Raw genomic sequence first — 27334 nt, 5'->3', positions numbered from 1 at the left:
TCATCGGGGGCTCCGGGTCACATGCGCCCGCTCGGCCCTATCGGCGCCTCCCCCCGCCCGTCCCCCGCCTGCCGCCCGGGAGCCGCAGCCGCCACCGCTGCCACTCCCGCTCTCTCTGCGCCGCCGCCGCCGGCACCACTAGCACTGCCACCGCCACCGCCACCGTCACCAGCTGAGTCGCAGCCCCAAGGTGAAGCCCCAACCAGACCCCCGCGCCTCTCCAGCCCCCTCCCTTCCGCCGTGCCCCCCGTCCCTCTCCCCTGGTCTGCGCGCATCTCTCGCCCCGTGGCGCTGCGCACCTGCTCCATCCCCCGGGCACCCTCCTTCTCCAGCCTTCTGGGGTCGCTCCTCTCGGTTTCTGGCCGTCGACCCCTCCTCATTTGGGCGCCAGGCCTCTCCGCACCTGCTTCTTTTTAACTGCGCCTTTCTCCACCTTTACCTGTCCCTCTCCCCACGCCCTTCTTCGCCTCCGGTTCTGTCGCTGTTAAGTTTGGGGTCTCCCCGGGCTGTGCATTTTTATCCTGGCACGTCCCTTGGCTTTGCACCTGGGGAAATGTCTTCTCTCACTCCACCTCAGCATCCCCAGACTTCCTCTAGACTCCTCTCTCCCACTCCGCCCCCACCTCGCCCCTCTTCTTTTGCATTGCCTCTTTCTGTGCACGAGGGAGGGATGGGAGGAGGGGAGAATTGGTCTAGGGGCAGGGAGAGAAAGGGCCCAGCATCGCCTCTGCCCCCGGGTCTCTCCTCCTCCTCCTCCGTCCGCAGTGCAACCCCCAGGGACTGATGGCCTTCCCGAGGACCCTCTCCCCAGACTTCTCTACTGTACATCTCTCGGGAAGAGGAGGGACGTGGGTTTGGGAAAGAGACTGGGACCCCGGAGTGGTGGCTGGGGTGTTAAGTTGGGGTGGGATGGGGTCTCTGGAGGAGAGGCCCCGGCTGCCCAGACAACCCATCCTCTTCTTGGCTCCAAGGAGAAATGCAAGCCTGGCAGCCATTCTGCTCTGAAGCGATCTAGGGGAACCCCACCAGCCGGCTGCCAAAGCTGCTGAGGGGCTGAGGGGACCACTGCCGTGCCGCTCCCCTCCTCACTGCGGTGTCTTCCAGTCTCGTCGTTTGATCTTACCCCGCCCCCCACTGCAGTGACCTCCCCTTCCTCACTGCAGTGACCTTCCCCTTTTCCCATGGCGGGCGGGGGGGGGGGGATCCCTTCGACAGCCGAAAACTGCAGCCAGCTCCTCCCCACCCCCCACCCACTGCAGTAACCTCTTTCCCATCCCTCCCAGCCTCTGGCCCCTCCCACTGATCTCAGGCTCCACCCTTCTAAGCCTCTTATCTTTCTCCTTCCTTCCTTTCCACCCAAGGAAGTCCCAGCCATCATGTCCATAGAGAAGATCTGGGCCCGGGAGATCCTGGACTCCCGTGGGAATCCCACGGTGGAGGTGGATCTCTACACTGCCAAAGGTAATCGGCAGGGCAGGGGGGCATGGGCCTTCGCACAGCCGCCATGCTTGGTTCCCTGTGGCAATGGGGTGCTGGGCCAGGCTCACAAGCCTGCATTGTGGGGGCTGGATCCTCCTTGTCCAGGGGAGCTGGGATAGGCAGCTCTCCTTTCTGGTTTAGTGTCTGAGCCATGCCCTACCTCTGCACGTCTGTGTGCGCACCTGTCTGTGTGTGCATGTGTGTGCGGCCTGCGGAGCTTCATTTCTGTGGGTTCCTACTTGTGCATGTGGGACCTCAGTGGGGCAGATGAGGAGGCACTGTGCATCTGCCTCCTTGTGTGTGTGTGTATGTGTATGAGGGAGCAGTGTGGGGAGAGGATTGGAGGTGGCAGGCAGGAGTTTAGAGCTGGAAGGCTGAAAGGACACCACCTGGTCCCTGTGGTGTCCTTCTCTCTCCCTTCTTATTCCATGTTTCTCTTCCAGGTCTCTTCCGGGCTGCGGTGCCCAGTGGAGCCTCCACGGGGATCTATGAGGCCCTGGAGCTGAGGGATGGGGACAAACAGCGTTACTTAGGCAAAGGTGGGGCCCTTTCTCTTTTCCAGGCTCTCCCACCCCTCAGCTTTATATTCCTGCCTCACACCAGTCCCCAGCCTTCTTCCTGCATGCCTTCCTATCCTTTTCCCTTCTGGCCCCTCCTGGCCTGACCCAGTCTGGCCTCTCTGCCTCTCCCCAGGTGTCCTGAAGGCAGTGGACCACATCAACACCACCATTGCACCGGCCCTCATCAGCTCAGTGAGGCCTGCTCTTTGCTGGGGGTCGTAGGACCAGGATCCTGGAAGGAATCCTGGATTAGGGGAGGAGGAAGAAGAGGGAGAAAGGCCCACCTCTTGGGAATAATGGTTATCAAGGGAAGGGTGGGGATGAAGACTCCTTACTGCCCCCTGCTCTGGGGGGTGGGGGTGGGGGCGTTGGTTCACGTCCCCTAATCCAGACAGGCTGCTGTCACAGGAAACTGGCTGGACCCTGGCTGGATGGGATCCTGTGTGTGGAGGGGGGCAGGCTCTGTCTTAGGGTCCAGCCTCCGTCCTGGCCCTGGGTGATGGCGGCTCTGCCCACAGGGTCTCTCTGTGGTGGAGCAGGAGAAGCTGGACCACCTGATGTTGGAGTTGGATGGGACTGAGAACAAATGTAAGCAGGGACCAGGAGAAAGCGGGGCGGTATGAGGCTGGGGACGTGTGGAGCAGAGAGAACTGAAGGGGCCAGTGCTGTGGGGGCTTCCTTAGGAAGGACTGTCAGAGGACTAGCCCTTCTTCCATCCCCCTCCCAAAGCCAGAGCAAGAGAAGATGCGTTTAACCGCAGTGGGAGGGAGTGACATGAGACAGAAGGAAGAACTTCTGTGCAGCATAAAGAGTGGGGAGTTGGCATGAGATAGTCTATGGCCTCAGGGATGTTTAGAAATACTTGCAGCTCTCTACCCTTTCCAGTCACCTCCTCTCTCCCTATCCCCCTTCCCTGCTGTTTTCGGGAGAGGATGGATGAGATGTCGCAGGAGTGGAGAGGGAGGAGAGGGTCTCCTTTACTGGCTCCTTTTCGGGAGTATAGGTGGAGGCAAGGGCTAGAAGGGGAAGGCGACATTTTTGCTCAGTGCCTTCCTCTGTAATCCCCCAGCCAAGTTTGGGGCCAATGCCATCCTGGGTGTGTCCCTGGCCGTGTGTAAGGCAGGGGCAGCAGAGCGGGAATTGCCCCTATATCGCCACATTGCTCAGCTGGCCGGGAACTCAGACCTCATCCTGCCTGTGCCGGTGAGCCTGCCTGCGCCATGCCTGTGCCCCTCCCAGGGGTGGGGGGGGGGAGCATGAAACCTTGTGAGGTTGATGGGAGGAAAGTGAATTGGGACAGCTAAAGAGAAAGGATGGGGACATGAGACCCTGAGTCTAGGAAGCTGGGGCATGTTTGGGATTTGGGTTAACACTCCCAGGGGCGGAAAGGGAAATGCTCTGTGACTTTTCTGTCCTGTGACTCCCAGGCCTTCAACGTGATCAATGGTGGCTCTCATGCTGGGAACAAGCTGGCCATGCAGGAATTTATGATCCTCCCAGTGGGCGCCGAGAACTTTCGGGATGCCATGCGACTCGGGGCAGAGGTTTACCACACACTCAAGGGGGTCATCAAGGACAAGTATGGCAAGGATGCCACCAATGTGGGAGATGAAGGTGGCTTTGCCCCCAATATCCTGGAGAACAGTGAAGGTGAGGCCAGGAGCCCCATTCCCAACTCTTAAGTCTCACTCCATCCTGGGGCATCAGTAAGGGCCACACACTTCACTAAGTCCTAAGGAGTGTGGGTAGAGGATCCTTGAGCTAACTCCAAGAGGTACCAGTACTTGGAGTGGGTTGCAGAGGGACTGCCAAATTCACAAGTAGGCCCAGGAGGACAGTCTTCACCTGCCCAACGAGATCTGTTAGCAACTGTCAGTTCTCACTGGAGCCCCTCGCGATGCTGGGATGTGGTCCAGGTGATCTGTGGGATCCATCCCGGCATTTACTCCGTAGGATTCTCAGTTTGATGAGATTTGCCAAACTCCAGGGAATCCATTCCAAAGCTATCCCATTCCCACCCCAACTTCTTAGGCCTCTAGGATCTCTAATTTTTCTCTGTGCTGGGAGAAACTGCGTAGTGAATAGAAACAATACAGGTAGTGGTTAAAAGTTAAGGTTCTGAGGCCAAATTGCTTAGATTGAACCTTGACTTGAAGTGTTACTGGCTGGTGATCTTTCTTACTTACCTTCTCAATGCTTGGTCTTTGTTATCTGGAAAATGGGAATAGTACAGTATCTACTTCATAGCATCGTTGTGAGGATTAAATGAGATCATACAGTCATGTGTCACTTAATGACGAGACACGTTCTGAGAAATGAGTAGTTGGGTGATTTCGTTGTTGTGCGAACATCATAGTGTGTATTTACATAAACCTAGATGGTATTGCCTACTACACACCTCAGCTATAAGGTACTAATCTTATGGGACCACCGTTGTGTATGCGGTCTGTTTTTGACCAAAACTTTGTTATACGGTGCGTGACTGTATATGTAAAGTGGTTGGGTGACACAGTTAGCCCTCAATAAATGAGAGCTATTAAAAAAATATATATTATTATCAGAATTCCATTCCTCTGCCTTCCTGGAAGAAGGCTTGCTCTTCCCAGACCTGGGGATAACCCCACCAACAACCTTAGCCAGACTTCTCCCCAGCAAGTCCTCCACCTCTGCTCTGACTTTCTTTCTTTCCCTCATTCCTCCTTGCCCACCCTTCCTGCTGATAATCTCACTATATTCCATCCCCAGCCTTGGAACTGGTGAAGGAAGCCATCGACAAGGCTGGCTACACGGAAAAGATCGTCATTGGCATGGATGTCGCTGCCTCAGAGTTTTATCGTGATGGCAAATATGACTTGGACTTCAAGTCTCCCGCTGATCCTTCCCGATACATCACTGGGGACCAGCTAGGAGCCCTCTACCAGGACTTTGTCAGGGACTATCCTGGTGAGAGCAAGGGGTGTGGAGAGAGGGCAGGGGGAGTGTCGGGGGCAGGCAGGGATGTGTTGGGGCAACTCTGGACTTTATGGGGTGCTGACTCAGGTGTCGGGTGGAGGGTCCTAAGAAGAACATGAGAAACAGGGATGGGATGAAGGAGCCTCCTGCAGAGCCTGGGCTTCGAATGTCGTGTACGTGTGCAGGTTCCTGTGATGAATCTGTTGCATCTGCCTCGGGTCCTGATTAAAGTCAGAGGCTCTGAAGCTACTGGGGTCATGGGGAAGGCTTTGGAAGGAACTATGGATGGTGAGAGGGTGACATGGACCTAGCAGGGAATTAGCACATTGCAGTATTTTTGATTTATAAAATTATGGATGCTGAATAGAGCTGGAAATGATGTGTGAATAGAACAGAAGGCCGAGGAGGACTGAATTACTCTCTTGAAGTCTAACGAGGGCTTTTACCCCTGGATGTAGGCAGTTGGTTTTCATCTTCCTGAGACAGAAGAGCAAGAAAAAGTAGACATAAATTGCAGAATGAAGAATTTTGATTAGTAATGAGGAAGAGCTTCCTGGTAGTGAAAATAGGGAAATGCAAAGATAGGTTGTGAGAAAGGTTCTGAACACTTTTTTTTTGAAAAAAAGTTTTATGAAAGAATCAAGATAAGAATCAGTTATGGCAGGCTTATTTTTGGGGGGCAGGGAGAAGCAAGAATGAGCAGGCTCAGTTAGCCAGGGGATCTGTCCATTTCAGGGAATCAAAGGGGGGTGTTCCTGCCTGTTGCACAGACCCTGGGAGGATCAACAGCCCCCTTACTGCTCTCCCTGCAGTGGTCTCCATCGAGGACCCGTTTGACCAGGATGATTGGGCTGCCTGGTCGAAGTTCACAGCCAATGTAGGGATCCAGATCGTGGGTGATGACCTGACAGTGACCAACCCAAAGCGTATCGAGCGGGCAGTGGAGGAAAAGGCCTGCAACTGTCTGCTGCTCAAGGTCAACCAGATTGGTTCGGTCACAGAAGCCATCCAAGCGTGAGTGCCTCCTGGCCCTCTCCTACTCAGCCCGTTTCTACAGAACCCCTCCTGGAAGTGCTCCCAGCCTAATCCTGCCCACAGATGTGAAGAGAGCAGGGAGCCTGGAGTCCCCTTCATAGCTCTCTTAGTTCTGCTTCCTCCACCCAATTCTCTGCTCCACTCCCAGACAGCTTTCCTCCAGATGTTTCTTGACATAGACCCAATCTTGGGGCTGGGAAGAGAGTGCCCAGTGTGAGGAGCTGGGGGGTCAGTGCTGGTGTATGGATACAGGTGCAAGCTGGCCCAGGAGAATGGCTGGGGAGTCATGGTGAGTCATCGCTCAGGAGAGACTGAGGACACATTCATCGCTGACCTGGTGGTGGGGCTGTGCACAGGCCAAGTAAGTGCAAGGGAGATCTTTGTGGAATTGGTGGGTCTCTCCTTCTAGGTGTTTGAGGGTGTCAGGGGAATTTTAAGGGAGTATAAGTGTCCTTTCAAGGAATGAAGGGGCAGCCACTGAGCTGCTTATCTTTTGGGATGTTTCAGATCAAGACTGGCGCCCCGTGCCGTTCTGAGCGTCTGGCTAAGTACAACCAGCTCATGAGGTGAGGGAACCTGGGGAATGGGAGCCCAGGGCCCAGATGGTTAACAGGTCTGTTTGCCCACTGTTCCATCTCCAGTGTCCAGGGCCTGGAGAACAGTAGATATCCAGAAAATATTTGTTTTTGAAAGATGAGTTTACTAATAGCATGACTGATGGATCCCACAGGTTACATGGGAAAGCCAGGGAATGCTCACGCTTGCGCTAGGACACAGGAGCAGGTGGAGTGAGGGCCTTGGGGGCTGGGAGCCTCCTGGAAAGAGACCTGGATCCTCCTGCTTCCCTGACGTTTCCTTTCTGGCTCATCTCTCTCAGAATTGAAGAAGAGCTGGGGGATGAAGCTCGCTTTGCCGGACATAATTTCCGCAACCCCAGCGTGCTGTGATCCCACTGCTTACCCGGAGCCTGGAACCCTGCTCCGTCCTCCTGGAATTGCTTCCTGTCCTGCTCTGTGGTATTTCACCCCAGACACCCCGGCTGACCTGCTGCGCTGCTCCTTGGCTTGTCTGGCCCCTGCTGTCTCTGCTCTCCCCTATCTGGGTTCCACACTCTCCACTTCTCCTTCCTTTCTATTCTCTCTCCTCAAAAACTGGCCGTGAGACTGAGGATTATAAGGGGGTCCATGGAAGAATGATCAGCGTCTGTGACAGGAGCATCAGCGTTGGTTGCTGAGGTGTTTAGAGAGGGGCCACATGTCACCTTTGCTTTGTGCTGGTTTCATGTTGCATATGAACCAGGAACTGCAGAGTGCTGAGGTGGAGAGGAGTGCCGGCTGCATGGTCATGCCTGGCCTAAGACTTTAGTGTATTATTTATTCATTTATTTATTTTTTATTCATCCTGTTAATTAATTAATCATTTCCCCATAACTCCAGGGCCAAAAACTGGCCTGACTAGAGGGGACTATGTGTCTGTATTTCATGTGGCTGTAGATTCTGAGATGGCCTGGGGTGGGAGGTCTTGCTGGACTGGAAAAGGTAACAGAAAAGGGCCTTGACGTCAGTTCCGTTGTGTGTGCCAACCCTTAACTGAAGCCTGGCTCAGTCCAGAGGTGGGGCTGTGTGCCTGGGGGCTCTTCCCCGATAACTCTCTCCCCAGCCTTAGCTTCCCTCTTCTTCCTCCAGCTGCACCAGAACAATGTCTCACTCCCCCATGCCATGTTCCACAGATGCCACCACCTCTGTGGCACTGAAATGAGCACCACCATTAAAGTCTGAATCACAGTGCATCATTGTGTCTGAGGAGTCTTACTCTAGTCCATATGAAGGGAGGAAAGATGGAACACCGGGAAGCTGGTGAAACTGGATAGCAGAGCTGGGGAGGGCAGAATAAGAGGAAGAAACCGAGCAAATATGGCCAGGATGATGGCACTGCCTACCCCGGCCAGATGGGGACCACGTTGCCTTGCCTGCTCGGCAGCAAGCCTCGTCCCAGGACCCAGGTGAATTAGAGATTCTTAATCTGGAGTCCAAGAATTCTTAAAAGTATCAAACATTCTGTGTATATGTGCATTTTTTGGGGAAAGGGGTCCAAAGTATTTTCAAATTCCCAAAGGGCATTGACCAAAGAAGGGATAAAGCTGTGGACTCGAGCAGCTCCCATATCAGCCCCTCCCAAACAATCCTGGCCGCTTCTGGGATGGAACAGCACTGCATGGGCATCATCCGGTGCAAGATGTGGAACTGGGGAGGGAAGAAGGTGTGGGGGTGGGGGTGGGTGGGGTGTACAGAGGAGGGCCTGATGAACTGAGTCTTCCAGTAAACTAGTGCCCAACAGGCCCCCTTGGCTGGGTCGTGCCATGTGTGGCTGGAGACCCACTACAACTCTTCAGCTCCAGTGGAACCCCAGCATTGAGATGGGAACCCAGGAACACCGCCCCCCCCCCCCAGAAACCCCCTCACAGTGCTTCGACACCAGGGCAGAGCCCAGCCATAGAGGCTGCAGTGGGGGAGCTGTGACCACTAGAGGGAGTCAGGGTTCTGCAGGACACCATACTGCTCCCCAAGCTAGGGGAGGGGTGGGGGAGGCATTTCAAGGATGTTCCCTCTGTGGGCCTCCACTGTTTTTACTCTCAGTTCTGGTCCTGGGCTCCCTCTGCCATTCTGCCCAGCCAGGACTAGGAGAGGATTCCAGTTCTGTACGGGCAGGACCCATTTCTCTGCTCTTCTTTCTGTGTCGCTGACAACCTCAGCCATTTTCAGTTCAAAGAGCTTCTTGCCCCCTCTTCTCTGGCCTCTTAATTTCAGTGTGGGCATCTCATCTTTCCCTTCTCTTCCATGTCTCCTGGCTTCCCCTTCTGTTTCCCTTAGGGCACACTGTACTTTTCTCTGTGCCTCTCAGTTTTCTCTGGGGTCCATTATATCCGTCTTTTTTCAGTAACTCCTAGACTGAGCAGGACTATTCTGGCTAGAGCCACATTTCCTAACCTCTGCCCTCTCTTCCCTCCTTGCTAGGTTGCCTTCTCTGGCAGCCATGTCCCTCCTCAGGCACTGGGTTGGATTGGGTTTCAGCTAGCCCAGCTTGGCCTGGGCCTCCCAGGCCCCTCTCTCCACTTTCCCTTTGTGCCGTTGCCTGGAGACCAGTGGGTTGTGGGGGGCTGGGGCCCGAAAGGGAGCTGGGGTGAGAGATGGTGGGGTGTGTGTGTGTGATGTTCTCTGATGCTGAATTGTGAGCCTGGCCCTCAGGCAGAGGAGGAATTGGAGGGGGTAGACCCTGGCTTCTCTTCTAACTCTCCCCATCCCATTCCTACGTATGCCTAAATTTTTCTTTTAGGCTCAGATATGTCACCATTCTAGCGCATCTCTTAGTGGTTAAGAAATGAGGGATAAGAGCTCAGCCTGGAAGGGACCTCAGAAGGGTCTGGGCCAGGGCCCAGAGGGAGACTGAACTGAGAAGTGCAGGGGAGGAAATGCACCAGGGAGGGGAGGAGTCAAGGAACAAAGTTAGGGGTGGGGAGAAGGAGCAGGGCTATCCTAGGGCACTGAGGAAGAGAGGGGAGCAGCACAGGGTAGGGGAGGGAGGGGGCGGGAATAGGGAGCTGGCCTGGTTTCTAGAAGGCCCTGAGGGATAAGGAAGGTGGGCATGGGGTGGTAAAGTGAGTGCCAATCAATTCAAGACACTAAAGAGTGCTGATTCTTTCCTAGGCCAAGGAAGCCTTCTCGCTCAGGTTCCCCAGTGCTTTAGAATCCATTTAGAGCTTTAGGGTATTCCTAGAACTTGGCTGAGCCTGGCTCAAGGAAATACGAGGCAAAATCTGAGTTGCTACAGAGCCAACCTCCTTCTTTCCCAGAAGGCTGGTGGGATCCTGCCATTCAGGGCCCACCCCTGACCTCTAGCTGGCCTAGCCCCACACATCCCCTAACCCCACCCCAAATCTGGAGAGCTATTGAGGGCTCCAATCCAGACTCCAGCTCCAGCTCTTCCTGTTTCCCAGCCTGCCTGCCTCCCTCCCATTCTCTGGCCTTCCCAATCTCAGCTGCCAAAAATCACCCAGTGTCTTGGTGTCCTTTGTCCTGGAGATGTTGCAGCTTGGTGTGGGGCCAGGGAGGGAGCCCAGAAGAAGACACTGGTGGTGGACTGGTGGGGGTGCTGGCTTCATGGCTGAAGACTGGGAATGGCTGGCAGACTGACAGAGTCAGAGGCTGCCTGGAGAGCAGTGGGGGGAGGAGGAACGGCCTGCGGACTAGGTGGGGATTGTCTCCATATTAGAATCATTGGGCTTGGGGAACCAGGACACCCAGAGATTTGGTTCCACACTGAGCCTAATCCCCACCTGGCCCCTTCCCTGTGGCCCAAGGTACCCCATCAGTGATGACTTCAAACAAATTTGAAAAGGAAAATGGAGACACCACCAGACAGAAGGGCCTGAAGACGGTGTTACACTCCTATAAATTAATCCCTTACCTACCCTGGGGCTTACCCTCCCCATTTCTATCATTTCCTTCTGCTGTTTTCCTTTCCCATCTTCACTCGGGTCTTCCATCACTGACCTTCCCTCCTCCATATTGCCACCAAAGGCCTTGTTTATCTTACACTTCCTTCTAATCTTCTTTACCCCCCTCACTCCGCCCCCACCCCATTCAATCTACCTTGTCTTGCCTACCAAAACTCTCCTCAGCTCTTTTGGAAACCCCCCACCCCCTTCCTCCAGCCATCTCTGTGCCTTCCACCCTCCTTTCCCACTCAGAACCCCAGCCTCCCCCTAGAACATGCATCTGGCCCCACCTCCTTCATCCCTTCTTAAGGTTCCTCATGTTTTCCCTTCTTTCTCTACACTGACATCTCTGGATTTCTCTCTCCTCAGTTTTCTTTCATCATCCCCAAATTCTTATATTCCCTATTCTTTTCCTAACACTAATCACCCCCAACCTCTTTACTCTTCCAGAAACCCCATCCTCCTATATGTCTCCATCTTTTCAGTTTCTTCCCCACCTTATGACACCAAACTTCCATCCCATTCTCTCATAATTGCCCCCCAAACCTCCCCGGCTATATGTCTGCCAGAGACGCTGTCACCCCATGCTTCTTTCGCCTCCTGTCACAGACTTCATTGCCCCCAAAGCCCCCATGTAGCTCCATCTTTCCAATCTAACCCCATTACTCCAATCTCTGCCACATACATACAACCTCCCACCTCACCTCTGCCACAGACTCTTTGCCCCCCAACTTCTCCAGCCTTCCCCGATCTGCCCTTACAACCCACAGCCCCTCCTACCTAGCCCTCTCGGCGCCAGGCCCGCGGGCTCCCCACATTCCGCCTCGGCGAACCCTTCCCCGCGCCCCGGCCCCTCGGCCTCGGTCTCGGCCAACTCGCGCAGCGCCGCCCCCTCTCCGATCCCCCACTCTCCCCCCTCGCCGCTCGCCTCGCGCTCCCTCCCTCGCGTCTCCCTCCTGGCCCCTCTCTCCTCGTTCCTCCGCGCTCCCTCCTTCTCCGTCTTCCTCCCTTCTCCCATCCCCCTCTCCCAGGCTCCCTCCCTCCGCCGTCCGCTTTCCTGTGCGAGTCGCCGGACGCGCCGCCCTGCCAGCCCGCAGCCCCGCGTCGGGCCGGGGCCTCGGGCCGGGACCCGTTCAGGGGGGACCGCTGGCCTTGGGGAGGGGCTAGGAGGGGGCGCAGGGACGACCGCCCGCGCAGGGCGGGGGCCGGGGCCGCGCGAGCGCCGGCTGCGGCGGGCGGGCGCGGGCGGCGGCGGGGCAGAGCCGCGCAGAGGGCCGGCCGGGCCGCGGGGGCGAGCGGCGCGGCGGGGGCGGCGGCGCGGCCCCGGCATTCCGGGCGGCCGGGGGAGGCGGCGCGCCTGGGGAGGGGCCGAGCGAGAGCGGCGGTCGGGATTTGCTCCGGCGGGCCGGCGGGCGATCGGGGCCAGGTGGAGTGAAAAAGGGGGATGGGGGCAGCCTTCTGGGAGGGTCCGGGCCGCCGCCGCCGCCGCCGTAGCGGCGGCGACTGAACGCAGGAAGAGGAGAGGGGTGCGGGGGAGCGGCCGCCGCCGCTGCCCGGAGGCGCCGGAGCCCCGAATCCCGCTCGGAGCCAGCCAGCCGTCCCGAGCCACAACCAGGTAAGATCTGCTGCCCCCCGGGCCTCGGGCCCGCCCGGGTTCTGGCCCGTGGCTCCCCACCCCCACCCCTCCCGGTTCCCTCTCCCGCCGCCGCCTCCATTTGTTATTTTCCCGATCCGGTCCCCCCACTGTGGGCACTGCCTGGCCTGAGGGTGGGGGCTCAGGGGGTGGGGCCGGCCCCCGAAAAGGGATGGGGACCAGGGCACCGGGAGGATCTGGAAGGTGGGGGAACGTGGGAGGGTCTCAGGAGGAGGGCTGATGGGGCTAGTGGGTAGCCGGGACCCTGGCACCAAAAGAGGAACGCCGAGGTGGAGGGTTGGCGGAGGAGAAACGGGGGCTGCCCGTGAGGGGGCTTCGGGGCGAAGGCAACAAGGATGGAGAGATGGCAGCGAGGTGGGGCATGAGGGGTCCAGGAAAACCCCAAAGGCCCAGAACCCGGGTTCTATACCGGGTGCTTAGGTATAGAAGGGAAGTGGGAGATGGGGAAGGGGTGTGGTAGGTGGAAAGAGAGGGGATTGTAGCTGATGAGGGAGGAGGATGGAACCTGAGGAGAAGGAGGCCGGGAAAGGGCCAAGGAGAGGGCCACCTTTGAGAAGAAGAACTGGAGGTATTCCTGGGTGGAAGTGGGAGGGTGATGCTTTTGTGACTCAATTTTCTTTCCCCTACTCCAGGTCACCTCTGGCCTTGTTTTTCCAATTCCAGGCATAGTTACTTCTTGGAGAGGGGCACACTGGGGCCCAGTAGTGTGAGTCCTCCTAAAACTATTGAGGAGGAAGAAGGAGAGTTAGGGAGAAGGGGTTTCTGGGAGGGTGGAAACAGGCTGGGGCGGGGGGGGGGGGATTGGGCAATTTTATAGGCACGCCAAACAAGTTGTGATCTCTACCCTCAAATCCTCAGAGTGCCCACTGTCCCTCTAGCCATGGTTTCCATGGGGCGGGGGTCTTCATTACTGTTTTGAACTCAAAGATTTCCCTTTGTGCGTGGGCTTATTCCTACTGGGGTAGGTACTCTTAAGCTCCCTTCTCTGAGGGTGCTATAGGAGGATAGGAGTTGCTTTGGCAACTGGAGGGGGAGTGGCTAGCAGATGGACCCCTGGGATGGACTCTTGAGGGGCAGGTTCTGCCATTTTGTTGCCGTGGCAATGATCCTGTGGGATATCCAATAGGTGGGGGTTCAGAATATTGAGTGGACCTCAGCCTTGAGGTATGTTCCTGGGACTCTTGGCTGGGTTCTGGAGATGTTTCTGGTGCTGCTGGTGGATAGGAGATTCCCCAGGGAGTCCACCGCTTTCCATCCAGCAGTCTGTTGGAACAGGGAGACAGGTTATTTGCAGGTCATAGGTATTTCTCCAGGTCCCTCCCCCTAGGCATGGTGGGAGAATGGAAATGCTCCTGTTGAAGTTATAGGATCTTTTGGTAGTTCTTTCTGGGCTCTCTACCTCCCTTATTATTTGAGATTTTTTGTATACAGTGGTCTCTTTGCTTCCTTGCACTGATAGTCTTCCATTTGCTTAAACTTGAGTCTCCCTTTTTCTCTTTCCCAGACTATTGCCACAGTGACCCTTTTCCTCAGCTAACCTTCCACCTTCTATTTCCCTGACCTTGTAGGAATGGCTGGGCTCTCCACACCCATCCCAGGTGAGGGTGGCCCAGGGGAGAGGGCTGTGGAACAGCCTGGTGCACTGGAAATACTCGGGAACAGGAGCTGGGAGACCTGTGTCTAGTCCTGGCTGTACCTCTAACTGTGATCTTGGGCGAGTCACTTCTCTTTGTTTGAGCCTCAGCTTCATTGTAAGATGAAAGGGTTATAGAGAAGATGATTTCTTCTCTGACAACCCTCTGACAACCTGGATTCTAAGGCTTAGGACAGTCCATTGTTATCTGCTGGTCTGGGCTGCATTGTTATCTAGGAGTCACTTTGGACTGGTTTGTGAGTCTGGCGGGTCCGGAATGATGATGGGGGCTGGGCCAATGATCCTGAAATGCACCCTGCAAGCCCTTCCCAGAAAGCCTTGTGCCTCAGTTGTATTCTTTCTGACATCCTTCTCATATTTCTCCCTTAATTTCTTTTCCTGTTCCTTCTTAGAGATTCTTTCTCTATTTCTCACTTTTCCACCTTCCCAGTCTGGTCTTTATCATTTCCTTTTGCAGTAAGGCTATGAAGGTGAATGTGCTTTGTGTGTTGCCAGATACATAGTAGGTGCTCTATAAATGTTAGTCATAGTGACTGGCTCCTTAGGGCAAGATGTGTCGCTCAACTTGTTGGTGCTAAAACGTGCCCCAGGTTCAGAAACATATATGCAGCCCAATCCTAACTCCTCTCCCCCTGCCACTCCTTATTTCCAGGATTACCTACCCTTTTTATTTTTATTTATTTATTTATTTTTGTGAGGAAGACCAGCCCTGAGCTAAGATCCACGCCAATCCTCCTCTTTTTGCTGAGGAAGACTGGCCCTGGGCTAACATCCGTGCCCATCTTCCTCCACTTTATATGGAACGCCACCACAGCGTGGCCTGACAAGTGGTGCATTGGTGTGCGCCTGGGATCCGAACCCCGGCCGCCAGCAGCAGAGCGCACGCACTTAACTGCTATGCCACGGGGCTGGCCCCTACCTACCCTTTTATGACTGCTTTTCTCCTTCAAAGCTACTCATTGCTAATTTCATCAAAATTCAACAGATTAAAAAAATTGAGGTGGGGGAGGGGCACATTGGGATTGCTCTGCCCTTTTGGATCCCCAAGCCCTAACTGACTTGGTGAACAGGTTCTGTGATGGAGGGAGAGAAGGGCACCCTCCTCTAGAATGGCTGGCAAAGGCACCCAGTCACAAATAGTCATCTTTGTTATGCTTTTGTTGAGGTTGTTTTCCCCTTTTGTTATGTTGGGTCTTGTTCTTTGGATTTTTTTTGGGTTGACACTATTTTATTTATTTATTAATTTTTATTTTTTTGTGAGGATGATCAGCTCTGAGCTCACATCCATGCCAATCCTCCTCTTTTTGCTGAGGAAGATTGGCCCTGGACTAACATCCGTGCCCATCTTCCTCTACTTTATATGGGACGCCGCCACAGCATGGCCTGACAAGTGGTGCATTGGTGCGCGCCCAGGATCCGAACCTGGGCCGCTGCAGCAGAGCGCACACACTTAACGGCTACACCATGGGGTCGGCCCCAACACTATTTTAAAACCTATCTACACAACTGCTTAAAAATGTGGTAATAGTTGTAGTTGAAGAAAAATGGCTGGTTTACTGGGCAGAGCATCAGCTGTAACTTCACAAGACCTGGGGCTCTGTCCCAGCTATTTTGTGACTCTAAGTAAATTGTTATTTATTTTTTTTTGGTGAGGAAGATTAGCCCTGAGCTAACATCTGTTGCCAATCCTCCTCTGTTTGCTGAGGAAGATTGGCCCTAGGCTCACATAGGTGCCCATCTTCCTCTGCTTTATATGTGGGACGCCTGCCACAGCACAGCTTGATAAGCGGTACGTAGGTCCACGCCTGGGATCCGAACCTGCGAACCGTGGGCCACCAAAGTGGAGTGCACCAACTTAACCACTACGCCACTGGGCCAGCCCTTAAGTAAATTGTTATTAAATTTCCTGGAAAGGTTAGGCTCCCCCCTCACTGCCTGCCTCAGTAGGGTTGAGTGAGAAGTAATTACTCTGTATTCCTTGGGAAAAATATGCTATAGAATGTGGAAATGCCATTTACTTAGCCAGGCCTCCTAACTCAGAATAGGTGGGCAAGCTTACCCTGTTTCCCCCAAGGCCAGCAGCACTTCATTCAAGAACACCTACCGAAGTTAGTGGGTTTAAAGGTCAATAACAAGAACAGAACACCCGTATATATGTGACATCAGTGGCGGGTATAGAAAGGAAGAAAACAGTAAGAAGATGTTGTTTCTGCTCTCAAAAGATTTTATGGTCAGTAATATGGGGAGTGTGACACTTGGCAAAAAATACAAGGAAGTGCAAATGAGAACAGCTGACTACAGTCATCTGCCACATAATGACGTTTCAGTCACCGACGGACCCTATACATGATGGTGGTCCCATAAGATTAGTACCATGTAGCCTAGGGGTGTAGTAGGCTACACCATCTAGGTTTGTGTAAGTACACTCTATGAGGTTCACACAATGACAAAATCACCTAACGACGCATTTCTCAGAATGTGTCCCCGTCATTAAGTGAAGCATGACTGTATATAGATAAAGATATACATAGATAGATATAGATAGGCTGTGAGGAGGTGTGTGTCCCTCTCTAAGCCAAGTCGGAGGACAGGCTTACAAACTTGTAAATTTGTATTTTGTGCTCACTGATATTCACTGATTTGGTTGGTAAAGTGAAAGCCCTGACTTTTCCTCTAGCCTCAGGGAACCCAAGCACTAGAGAGGGGGTTTCTCAGAAACGAAGTTCTGCACTTTGGGGACACCTCGGTTTTGTCTTGGGATTGGTAGGGCTGTGCGCCTTTGTGTTGTAGAATGGGACGTTCTTCTACCACCTACTCTGCTGTGAAAAAAGATTTTTTTCATATCTCTGGGACTGATCTAGACCTTCTGAGCATTTTCCCCACCAACTTCTGATGAGAGAATGGCAAAGTATAGAAGAAAGAGCACGGGCTTTGAAGTCAGGGAGACGTGGGCTTGAGTCTGATGCTGTTGCTGGTTCCTCACTGTGTATTCATCATGTGAAGTTGGGCAAGTCACAGTCACTATCTTTGAGCCTCAGTTTCCTCTCCTCTATAATGGGAATAATAAGAATACCTACTTTCCAGGGTTGGTTGTAAATAGTAAATGAAATTGTATGTGTAAGGGCTTCACATAAAGAAGATACTCAATAAATTAGTTAATACTTCAGCTCCATTTCTTTTGCTCCTTTGTAAGGCTCTGTGGAATTTGCGTGCGCATGGACATTTCCTAGAGATCATGAAGGGTAAGATAGTGTGATCTCCTGAAGTGGAGCTCCTAGGTACATCTGAGTTTTCTGCAGAGTCTCCTTCACTTGTAGATGGCTGGGGTAGCCCATGGGGCAAACCAGCAATGTCTTACGGGGCCTGTTCCTCTTGACCCAACGGCCTAGGGCTGGGCCACTGACTCAGTCCCATGACAAGCACAGTAATGTCCCTTCCAGACTCTATTCCCTAATTTGGAGACTCTGATGGTCTTTTTCTAACAGGCTTCACTGAAAACAGATCCTGCAAGTTCCAGGTGCCTACACTGGACACTTGGAGATCCTGCTTCCTGCTTCCCAGGCCACAGCTGTGGGGAACTTGGGGTGAAGCAGAGAAGTTTTTGTATTCAGCTGCCCAGGCAGAGGAGAATGGGGTCTCCACAGCCTGAAGAATGAAGACACGACAGAATAAAGACTCAGTGAGTAGTAGCTAAAATGAGACATGAGAGATTAGGGGCAGGGAAGCTAGGGGGAAGGGCCTGGAGAGGGAGAACAGAAATAAGGCACATCACAAAGTTAGGTGCAACGTAAACAACTACATCATCTGCCTCCTTCTCCCTCAGATGTCAATGAGGAGTGGACGGAAGAAAGAGGCCCCTGGGCCCCGGGAAGAACTGAGATCAAGGGGCCGGGCCTCCCCTGGAGGGGTCAGCACGTCCAGCAGTGATGGCAGAGCTGAGAAGTCTAGGCAGACTGCCAAGGTATTCTGGCCTCAGGTCCTCCCACCCACAGGATGCCCAGGCACTGGGGCTGCAGGGGGGTGCGTGTGTGTGTTGTGGGGGAACTTCCTGTCTAGCAGAGGGTAATGGAGGCTTGGGAGGTATAAGACAGGAATTTTCTCTTTCTCTCTCACAGAAGGCCAGAGTAGAGGAAGCCTCCACCCCAAAAGTCAGCAAGCAGGGCCGGAGTGAGGAGATCTCAGAGAGTGAAAGTGAGGAGACCAACGCACCAAAAAAGACCAAAACCGAGGTGGGAGACCCTTGCAGCCATCCCAATGTATTTTCTGACCACTCTTCCCCCCAGACTTCGTTTCGCTCACAATTCCTATTTCAATCTTGCCTGGGATATGAGAGAAAAGTCATACCCTAGTGTTGATGAAAGTTGCCCTGTCTATAAGATGTCAGATCTTTAGGGCTTTCGCCAGCCCACTAGATGACCAGGCAGGGCCGAAGGGAACTAGAAGAGCGTGGGGGATTCTAGTCTCTCCTTTTCTAGGTCCTGATTTTCATGAAGGGGCTTGGGAGGAGGTTAACAAATAAATCATAAGGAAAATGCAGAAGTGATCTTTTTAAGAACCAAGGGTTTCTGGGATGCTTAGTTAAAGGGTAAATGAGACGAGAGGAGGGGGGATATGAGCTAGTGGAAGACAGGGATTTGGTTCAGCTGTGGCTGGGGAGAAGGTGCTTGAGATCGACACTTGAGGAACGAATAAGGTTTTACAAGGAGGGAAGCAAGACTGGCTGCTAGGGAGCAGCTGAGAATGTGGGGATACTGCGGGAATCCCCAAATGGCAGGGAGGTGGGCTTGAGCAAGAGTATTCATCACATCTTGGTAGTGGTGTGCTGAGGGGGAAAGGATTTTGTGCAAGGGAGGCCCCAAATCTAGGGGAAGCAAGAAAAGGAAAGGGAAAAATGGCCCTCCCTTTTCTACAGCAGGAGCTCCCTCGGCCACAGTCTCCCTCGGATCTGGATAGTTTAGATGGGCGGAGCCTCAATGATGATGGCAGCAGTGACCCTAGGGATATCGACCAGGATAACCGAAGCACGTCCCCCAGCATCTACAGCCCTGGAAGCGTGGAGAATGACTCCGACTCGTCTTCTGGCCTATCCCAGGGCCCAGCCCGCCCCTACCACCCACCTCCACTCTTTCCTCCCTCCCCTCCAGCGCCAGACAGCACCCCCCGACAGCCAGAGCCTGGCTTTGAACCCCATCCTTCTGTGACACCCACTGGATATCATGCTCCCATGGAGCCCCCCACATCTCGAATGTTCCAGGCTCCTCCTGGGGCCCCTCCCCCTCATCCACAGCTCTACCCTGGGGGCACTGGTGGAGGAGTTTTGTCTGGACCCCCAATGGGTCCCAAGGGGGGAGGGGCTGCTTCAGTGGGGGCTCCTAGTGGGGGTAAGCAGCACCCCCCACCCACCACCCCCATTTCAATATCAAGCTCTGGGGCTGGTGGTGCTCTCCCTACAAAGCTGCCTAACACTCCAGTGGGGGGTGGAAACCTACCCTCTGCTCCACCACCAGCCACCTTCCCCCATGTGACACCAAACCTGCCTCCCCCACCTGCTCTGAGACCCCTTAACAATGCATCAGCCTCTCCTCCTGGCCTGGGGGCCCAGCCACTACCTGGGCATCTGCCCTCTCCCCATGCTATGGGGCAGGGTATGGGTGGACTTCCTCCTGGCACAGAGAAGGGCCCCACTCTTGCTCCCTCACCCCATGCTCTGCCCCCTGCTTCCTCCTCTTCTGCCCCAGCCCCCGCAATGAGGTATCCTTATTCATCATCTAGTAGTAGCTCTGCAGCAGTCTCCTCTTCCAGTTCTTCCTCTTCCTCTGCCTCCCAGTACCCAGCTTCCCAGGCATTGCCCAGTTATCCCCACTCCTTCCCTCCCCCGACAAGCCTCTCTGTCTCCAATCAGCCGCCCAAGTATACTCAGCCTTCTCTCCCATCCCAGGCTGTGTGGAGCCAGGGTCCCCCCCCACCTCCTCCGTATGGTCGCCTGTTAGCCAACAGCAATGCCCATCCAGGCCCCTTCCCTCCTTCTACTGGAGGCCAATCCACTGCCCACCCACCAGCCCCAACACATCACCATCATCACCAGCAGCAACAGCAACAACATCATGGGAGCTCTGGACCCCCTCCACCTGGAGCATATCCCCACCCCTTGGAGAGCAGTAGCTCCCACCATGCACACCCTTATGCCATGTCTCCTTCCCTGGGTTCTCTGAGGCCCTACCCGCCAGGGCCAGCACACCTGCCTCCACCTCACAGCCAGGTGTCCTACAGCCAAGCAGGCCCCAACGGCCCCCCAACCTCTTCCTCTTCCAACTCCTCTTCTTCTTCTCAAGGGTCCTATCCATGTTCACATCCCTCTCCTTCCCAGGGCCCCCAAGGGGCGCCCTACCCTTTCCCACCGGTACCTCCAGTCACCACCTCCTCGGCTACACTTTCCACGGTCATTGCCACAGTAGCTTCCTCACCAGCAGGCTACAAAACAGCCTCCCCACCAGGTCCCCCGCCGTATGGAAAGAGAGCCCCGTCCCCAGGGGCCTACAAGACAGCCACCCCACCCGGATACAAGCCGGGGTCGCCGCCCTCCTTCCGAACGGGGACCCCACCAGGCTATCGAGGCGCCTCGCCGCCCGCAGGCCCAGGGACCTTCAAGCCGGGCTCGCCCACTGTGGGGCCTGGGCCACTGCCGCCTGCGGGGCCCTCGGGCCTGTCATCCCTGCCACCACCGCCTGCAGCCCCTGCTTCAGGGCCGCCCCTGAGCACCACGCAGATCAAACAGGAGCCAGCTGAGGAGTACGAGGCCCCCGAGAGCCCAGTGCCCCCGGCCCGCAGCCCCTCGCCCCCTCCCAAGGTGGTAGATGTGCCCAGCCACGCCAGCCAGTCAGCCAGGTGAGCAGCCAGGGCAGGTGCGGGCGGGGAATGGGGACCGACAGAGAGCTGGAGCAGGCCCACCCGGCGTTCATGTGCTTTTTAAAGGACTCAGATCCCTGTCTCGCCCTCAGCCTGCGGGGGCTGGTTTTGGGGCACGGTCCCCGCGGGGCCGCTCGGGCAGCTCACAGGGGCTGAGCGCACGCTGCCTCTGCACCCGGCAGGTTCAACAAACACCTGGACCGCGGCTTTAACTCGTGCGCGCGCAGCGACCTGTACTTCGTGCCGCTGGAGGGCTCCAAGCTGGCCAAGAAGCGGGCCGACCTGGTGGAGAAGGTGCGGCGGGAGGCCGAGCAGCGCGCGCGCGAAGAAAAGGAGCGCGAGCGCGAGCGGGAACGCGAGAAGGAGCGCGAGCGCGAGAAGGAGCGCGAGCTGGAGCGTAGCGTGGTGAGTGCGTCACCGCGTGCGCCGCCCTCTTTCTGGCCCGCCTGCCCGCCCGCCCTCTGCGCCGCGCAGGGAGGCTCGAGGGGTGGGGGCGTCATCGCGCCACCTGTCAGAGAGGAGGAACCACTGCATCCCAGGAGATGGAGACTAAAGGATTCCAGCGGGAGGGACCAGTGCGTTCCTGGGTTGGGGGAAGGCAAGCTCAGGTCAGACTACCTGTGGATCGTAGGGAGAGCCAATATCCACGAGAAGAGGGTAGCGAAGTTCCTGGAAAGCTGAGTGCCAATAATGTCAGGCATTTTGGCATTCAGCTGATGAGACAAATGAGCAGCTCAGGACCAGCCACCTCTCTCCAGATCTGCCCTTTTGAGTCCGCTTCTCTCTGTATCCCACAGAAGTTGGCTCAGGAGGGCCGTGCTCCAGTGGAGTGCCCATCTCTCGGCCCAGTGCCCCATCGCCCTCCATTTGAGCCGGGCAGTGCTGTGGCTACAGTGCCCCCCTACCTGGGTCCTGACACTCCGGCCCTGCGCACTCTCAGTGAATACGCCCGGCCCCACGTCATGTCTCCTGGCAATCGCAACCATCCATTCTACGTGCCCCTGGGGGCGGTGGACCCGGGGCTCCTGGGTTACAATGTCCCGGCGCTGTACAGCAGTGACCCAGCAGCCCGGGAGAGGGAGCGGGAAGCCCGTGAACGAGACCTCCGTGACCGCCTCAAGCCTGGCTTCGAGGTGAAGCCCAGTGAGCTGGAACCCCTGCACGGGGTCCCTGGGCCAGGCCTGGATCCCTTCCCTCGACATGGGGGCCTGGCTCTGCAGCCTGGCCCACCTGGCCTGCACCCTTTCCCCTTTCATCCGAGCCTGGGGCCCCTGGAGAGAGAACGACTAGCGCTGGCGGCTGGGCCAGCCCTGCGGCCTGATATGTCGTACGCTGAGCGTCTGGCAGCTGAGAGGCAGCACGCAGAACGGGTGGCAGCCCTGGGCAATGACCCGTTGGCCCGGCTGCAGATGCTCAATGTGACCCCCCATCACCACCAGCACTCCCACATCCACTCCCACCTGCACCTCCACCAGCAGGATGCCATCCATGCAGGTGAGACTTCGACTTCTTTGCCTTGGCCTCTTGGGGCCACCTTGCCCCCTGGCAAATGATTGGGCTCTTCTGTTCCTGAGGCCAAGACGTCCCTCCCTAAGTGTGGCACGAGCCTCTCTCCTGAGATTGCTGCCCACATCTTTGCCTTCCTGTCATCTGCCAGCCTGTCTCCTCATGCCCTAAACTCGCTACAGAGACTATAATTTTCCACCCCTCGGCTCTCTTCCAACTCTAGCAGCCCACTCGTGATAAAGACCCAGCTGGAAACCTTGGAAGGAACAACACTTTTATACCCTCACAGCCCCTCTCCCCGAGCCCTTCTCATACCCATTTTCTTGCTTGTCTGGATTTGACTCTTGTTGTTTCTTGCCATCTTCTCTTCTCCTCCCAGGTGGAGGTCTTTCATGTTCCACCCCATCTCTAGATCTGTGACCTTCCAGAAAGAGCCCTGTGGCTTTGCTTGTGGGGGTCATAGGTGATATGAGCTTTCCTTACTATCCTTTCACCATATTTCTCATTGTCCAGAACACTGCCCAGTCTAACCTTACAAACACGTTCATTCCAGGCTCTCTTGTGCTTTCTCTCTTAATCTCCTTTCTCCTCCTGTCTCATTTCCCAAACTTTCTATCCTCTTCCATCTCCTCCAAGCAGTGCACTTCTTTCTTTCCTTTTTCTCAGACCCCTCTGACAACTGTAATTTGTCCTCTGCCATCCATGTGTCCTACTCCAGTAGGGTCTTGTCCTGTCCATCCCCCAGGCCCCCAGTTCTTCCATTGTGCCTCCTTCTTCCATTCTGGATCTCCCTGTTTTTGATTGTCCATCTCTCTTCCCAGGCTTGGCTCCCTTCACCCAAATGCATGCTTTTCCCCCAATTCTGCCTTCTGGTGACACCTTCCTCCTCTCTGCCCTCCAGCGTCTGCCTCGGTGCACCCTCTCATTGACCCCCTGGCCTCAGGGTCTCACCTTACCCGGATCCCCTACCCAGCCGGGACCCTCCCCAACCCCCTTCTTCCTCACCCTCTGCACGAGAATGAAGTTCTTCGTCACCAGCTCTTTGGTAAGGATGGAGGTTGGAGGTGGGGAGGGTCTAGTGAAAGAAGGGCAGAAAGGAGGAATTTGGGTGAGATTGGCCTAGTTGGGCTTGGGGAGGGATGAGGAGGTGCCCAGAGGAACCAGGATGGAAGTAGGAGGGCTGAGGCCCTGCCCAAGAGAGGCATAGGTTTTAGTGCCAGGCTAAGAGGTTTGAATTCTAACTCCCCCACTGGCAACTTGCAGGACTGGCTGTTTCCTAACCTTTTTAGTCTCAGTTTCCTCTGTATGTAAAGTGGCTGGCTCTCCCCTGGCCCAGAGTAAGTATCTGTACCCCATCAGTCATGTGCCTCCTGCTCTTTCTGCCCACAGCTACTCCTTACCGGGACCTGCCAGCCTCCCTCTCTGCCCCGATGTCAGCAGCTCACCAGCTGCAGGCCATGCACGCGCAGTCAGCTGAGCTGCAGCGCTTGGCGCTAGAGCAGCAGCAGTGGCTACATGCCCATCACCCGCTGCACAGCGTGCCCCTACCTGCCCAGGAGGACTACTACAGGTACTACGACACCCCTTGGCAGGGAGTGAGGGGATGCAAGCTCAGCTGGCCTGGCAGCTGGCAGGGTGTGGGCATGGTCCAGCTGGGCACTAGGCTCCTGGGGGAGGGAGACCTGGCCCTTCTCTTCCACCATCCCCCTCTGTGAGAGGGGCCAGGTCAGGGTCGACCTCAGTCTCTCCTCTCTCTGCTCTGTACCCCCTCTCCCCTAGTCACCTGAAGAAGGAAAGCGACAAGCCGCTGTAGAACCTGCGATCAAGAGCACCCATGGCCCCTGCATCTGGACCTTGGAGGCCTCCTTCCAGGCCTGCCACCCAGAGCCGAGGAGGGGTGCTGCTCAGTTGAAGGGCCTCGCAGCTGAGCAGAGGGAGGGAGGAAGGGACAGATGGAAGTCCAAGGCTCCTGTGGTGTGTGGCGGTGGGGAGGTAGTGGGGGTGGGGGCAGAAAGCGCACAGTATCTTGGACCAGGTCCTTCTCCCTTGTCCCCCTGCTTTCTTCCTCCCCCATGCCCAACCCCCAGTGGCCACCACCCCTCCCCCACCCCGTTGGTGTGATTATTTCATCTGTTAGATGTGGCTGTTTTGCGTAGCATCGTGTGCCGCCCCTGCCCCTCCTCAGTCCCTGTGTGTGCGCGCCCCCTCTGCGATGTATGTCCCTTGCCCCTCCCCCACATTAATAATTTATATATATAAATATCTATATGACGCTCTTTAAAAAACATCCCAACCAAAAACAACCAAACAAAAACATCCTCACGACTCCCCAGGAAGATGGCTGTGACTGGTTCTTTGCGGGCTATGGTGGTGGGCTTGGGATGGGGGCTGGGGTCTCTGCGCAGGGGTCCCTGGAGAGGAAGCTGTGGAACCGGAGAGGCTGGCAGGGAAGTGGGAAGGGACGGACCTTCTGAAGGCACTGAGTGTAGGGACCCTGGAGAGTTGGAGACGGGATCTCAGAAGAGCCCGGGGCCCTGGAGCCCTGGCTTCCTAGTGGGGGTCCTCCCGGTGCCAATCCCCTCCTTCCTGCCAAGGCTGGGAAATGGAGATGCTGGAGGCCTGGGACAGGCACGCTTCGGACGTGGTCGGGTCTGAGAACGTTTTTGCAACTGGTCCCACGGCTAGGAGCCACCAGAGTCCTGAATCCTTTCCGTGGAATGGCTAGAGAAACGGTTATGAGGCGGAGGGGCAGGGGCCGTAGTTTCGGTGGGTTAAAGCGATTGGAATCCTATGGTTTGAGGAAGGAGCGAGTGACAACTTCAAGCTTAGAAAAGAAATTAGAGGGCGTACCGCTGCAGCGAACATGGCATCACAAGGCCATTTTAGGAAAGCGCGAGAGGTACTCTAGCTCCAAGCTTTTACTGCTGCGAGTCACTGTCTCCGTTCTTAAAAACTAAAGGGGTGTGACTGGCTTCTTTCTCAGCCAATCAGCATCGGTCTCATTTGCATAGAGCCTTAACAAACGTTCACAAACTCCAGAAATCAATGATATGAGTAAGTTCCTTAGAATACTGCTTTTCCTTCTGAAAGTTACACTGTGCCTCGTTGCTTATACAGTAGGAATTAGAAGAACCCCGTTCTGAGCTCACCCTCACCGATAGTGGAGTTCCTGGCTGTGCCGCCTTCTCTCCAGGCCTTTCTTTTTAGTGTTACAGCTCTTTTAGAATTTGTCTAGTAGGTTTTCTGGTTGTTACTGGAAAACCCCGTCACCGCTCGTTTTGAACAATAGAGTTAGTTGAAATGGGGTGGTGTCTACTTGTCGCTAGTACTGGAGTATTAGAAATTCGCATTTAGTGGTTTTGCCGTTGCCAGGAAGTCCCAGCAGGGAGACCAGCGCTACGCGGAGAGGCTTCCGGCTACGCTGATGCGCTTCCCCTCCGCCCGCATCCCCGAGAGCCGCTGCAAGAGAACCCTCTTTTTCTTTGAGCGTTAAGTTGGTTCCGCCGCACGTGCGGTTTTTGTTGCCGTATGGCGTCCGCCTCGGCCCAGCCCGCGGCCCTGAGCGCCGAACAGGCCAAGGGTGAGAAGCATGCTCGTCACAGGGTGGGCGGGCTGCCTGCGCAAGGAGGGTGCAGGCGGAGGATACGGAGCGAGAGCTGTGGTTGCATCGCCGGAGAACGGGGGCGAGGGGTACCGTCCTTACTCTTCCAAGAGGTGGTTCTTGTCTACTAGAGCGAGGGATTCGGGAGTCGAATTTGTCGGGTTACTATGGCTTCAGTCCACTAATTAATTCCTTGCCCTCTTCCCTGCGCTCTTGGCTGGGCCCGCCGGCCATGCTCCGACGCCTATCCCGGACGCCTCCCTGGGATGCATCTGCGGCACAGTGGTCCTGGCCGAGGTAATCCAGGCGTTCTCGGCCCCAGAGAACGCCGTGCGCATGGACGAGGCTCGGGACAACGCGTGCAACGACATGGGCAAGATGCTGCAATTCGTGCTGCCCGTGGCCACGCAGATTCAGCAGGAGGTTATCAAAGCCTATGGTTTCAGCTGCGACGGGGAAGGTGGGTCGCACGGAGGTCGGGGAGAGGGCGCTGTATCCGTCGGGTCCCTGAGCCGTCGTCGTCCTTCTCGCCACACGGCGGCAGTCACCATCTGACTATTAGCACTCAGAGCCCAGGGTCTACTCCGAACTTGTGCCAGGCGATGCCCCAGGTGCGTTTTGTCGTTACCGTAAGTGGTGATATGGTTATCCCATGTTAGGATGAGGAAACAGACTCTAGCAGTAAACTAAGTGCCCGAGGTCACAGCAGAGCTGGACCTGAACCCCTTCTGAGAGCTTTTAGTGATATGTCTGCGTGTCAGTGGGCTTCTGCAGCCCATCCAAGGTGTTTCAGCTAATCTCTGTTTGAGGGTCAGCAGTTCAATTCCGTTGAGATCATGGTGTTCCCCAAGGATGTTGTTTGACTCAGCCCAGCTGGCCCAGGGCCCTCATGTGTCCTGGTTATATAGACTTGGGATCTCATGGGTGTTCATACTTGTGGTTCTTGTGACTAAATTGCTAAAATGGTTCACCTGATAGTGAGAAGCGCACTGCTTGGGATATCTTCGTTAATTGCATCCTATCCAGTTGTGCCTGGTGTAGACCAGGAAGTGGTTGATCCGAACCACACAGGGTAGGGACCTGCATGTGTCTTGTGTTTTGCAGACAGCTACCTGGCCAGAGGAGGCGCAGCCAGTGACTCATGCTCCAGCTGCTCCCCCCTGCCATCTTGGGCACACCCGTCCCTTTGGGGTGTGGGCTGACGCTCCACTCCCCCTTGCAGGTGTCCTCAAGTTTGCCCGCTTGGTCAAGTCGTATGAAGCCCAGGATCCTGAGATTGCCAGCCTGTCAGGCAAGCTGAAGGCACTGTTCCTGCCCCCTATGACACTGCCACCCCACGGGCCTGCTGCAGGTGGCAGCGTGGCCGCCTCCTGAGGGTTGGCTCTCCCGTGTGACACTGCCTGGGAAGGGAAGATGTTGGTGTTCCAGAGGATAATAAACCTGCCTGTGACTTAGCCTCCGTGTCAGTCTTTTGTGACCCTGACAACCCCCA

General features: G+C 55.6%; 3 protein-coding genes and 1 non-coding gene across 6 annotated transcripts; all 4 read left to right on the top strand.

Moving 5' to 3' along the window:
- The first annotated feature begins 106 nt into the window (after window positions 1–106).
- ENO2 (enolase 2) lies at window positions 107–7815 on the top strand. Its single transcript, XM_058558910.1, has 12 exons — window positions 107–190; window positions 1362–1461; window positions 1923–2018; window positions 2173–2231; window positions 2558–2627; window positions 3109–3242; window positions 3467–3689; window positions 4785–4982; window positions 5804–6005; window positions 6279–6387; window positions 6534–6592; window positions 6904–7815. The coding sequence occupies exons 2-12, from the start codon at window positions 1377–1379 to the stop codon at window positions 6971–6973; spliced, it is 1305 nt and encodes a 434-aa protein (XP_058414893.1). The 5' UTR covers window positions 107–190; window positions 1362–1376; the 3' UTR covers window positions 6974–7815.
- A 3598-nt stretch (window positions 7816–11413) lies between these two features.
- On the top strand, window positions 11414–24601 carry ATN1 (atrophin 1). Of its 3 annotated transcripts, none has more exons than XM_058558905.1 (10): window positions 11414–12136; window positions 17315–17508; window positions 17653–17790; window positions 17945–18058; window positions 18745–20714; window positions 20918–21140; window positions 21533–22229; window positions 23143–23286; window positions 23631–23811; window positions 24021–24601. In XM_058558905.1, the coding sequence occupies exons 2-10, from the start codon at window positions 17482–17484 to the stop codon at window positions 24052–24054; spliced, it is 3528 nt and encodes a 1175-aa protein (XP_058414888.1). In that variant the 5' UTR covers window positions 11414–12136; window positions 17315–17481; the 3' UTR covers window positions 24055–24601. The 3 variants fall into 3 exon arrangements, with proteins under 3 accessions (XP_058414888.1, XP_058414887.1, XP_058414889.1); XM_058558904.1 differs by having other exon boundaries at window positions 18742–20714; XM_058558906.1 differs by lacking the exon at window positions 23143–23286 and having other exon boundaries at window positions 18742–20714.
- Window positions 24602–25445: 844 nt separating this feature from the next.
- On the top strand, window positions 25446–25507 carry LOC131416587 (U7 small nuclear RNA). The gene has a single exon (XR_009222607.1). It is a non-coding gene; the product is annotated as a U7 small nuclear RNA (small nuclear RNA).
- On the top strand, window positions 25460–27296 carry C17H12orf57 (chromosome 17 C12orf57 homolog). Its single transcript, XM_058558909.1, has 3 exons — window positions 25460–25821; window positions 26126–26302; window positions 27065–27296. The coding sequence occupies exons 1-3, from the start codon at window positions 25770–25772 to the stop codon at window positions 27214–27216; spliced, it is 381 nt and encodes a 126-aa protein (XP_058414892.1). The 5' UTR covers window positions 25460–25769; the 3' UTR covers window positions 27217–27296.
- The last annotated feature ends 38 nt before the right edge of the window (window positions 27297–27334 follow it).

The sequence above is a fragment of the Diceros bicornis genome, chromosome 17, assembly GCF_020826845.1.
Source record: "Diceros bicornis minor isolate mBicDic1 chromosome 17, mDicBic1.mat.cur, whole genome shotgun sequence".
NCBI lineage: Eukaryota > Metazoa > Chordata > Mammalia > Perissodactyla > Rhinocerotidae > Diceros > Diceros bicornis.
The sequence above is the reverse complement of the archived record's forward strand: the minus strand, read 5'-3'. Positions and strand labels throughout refer to the sequence as shown.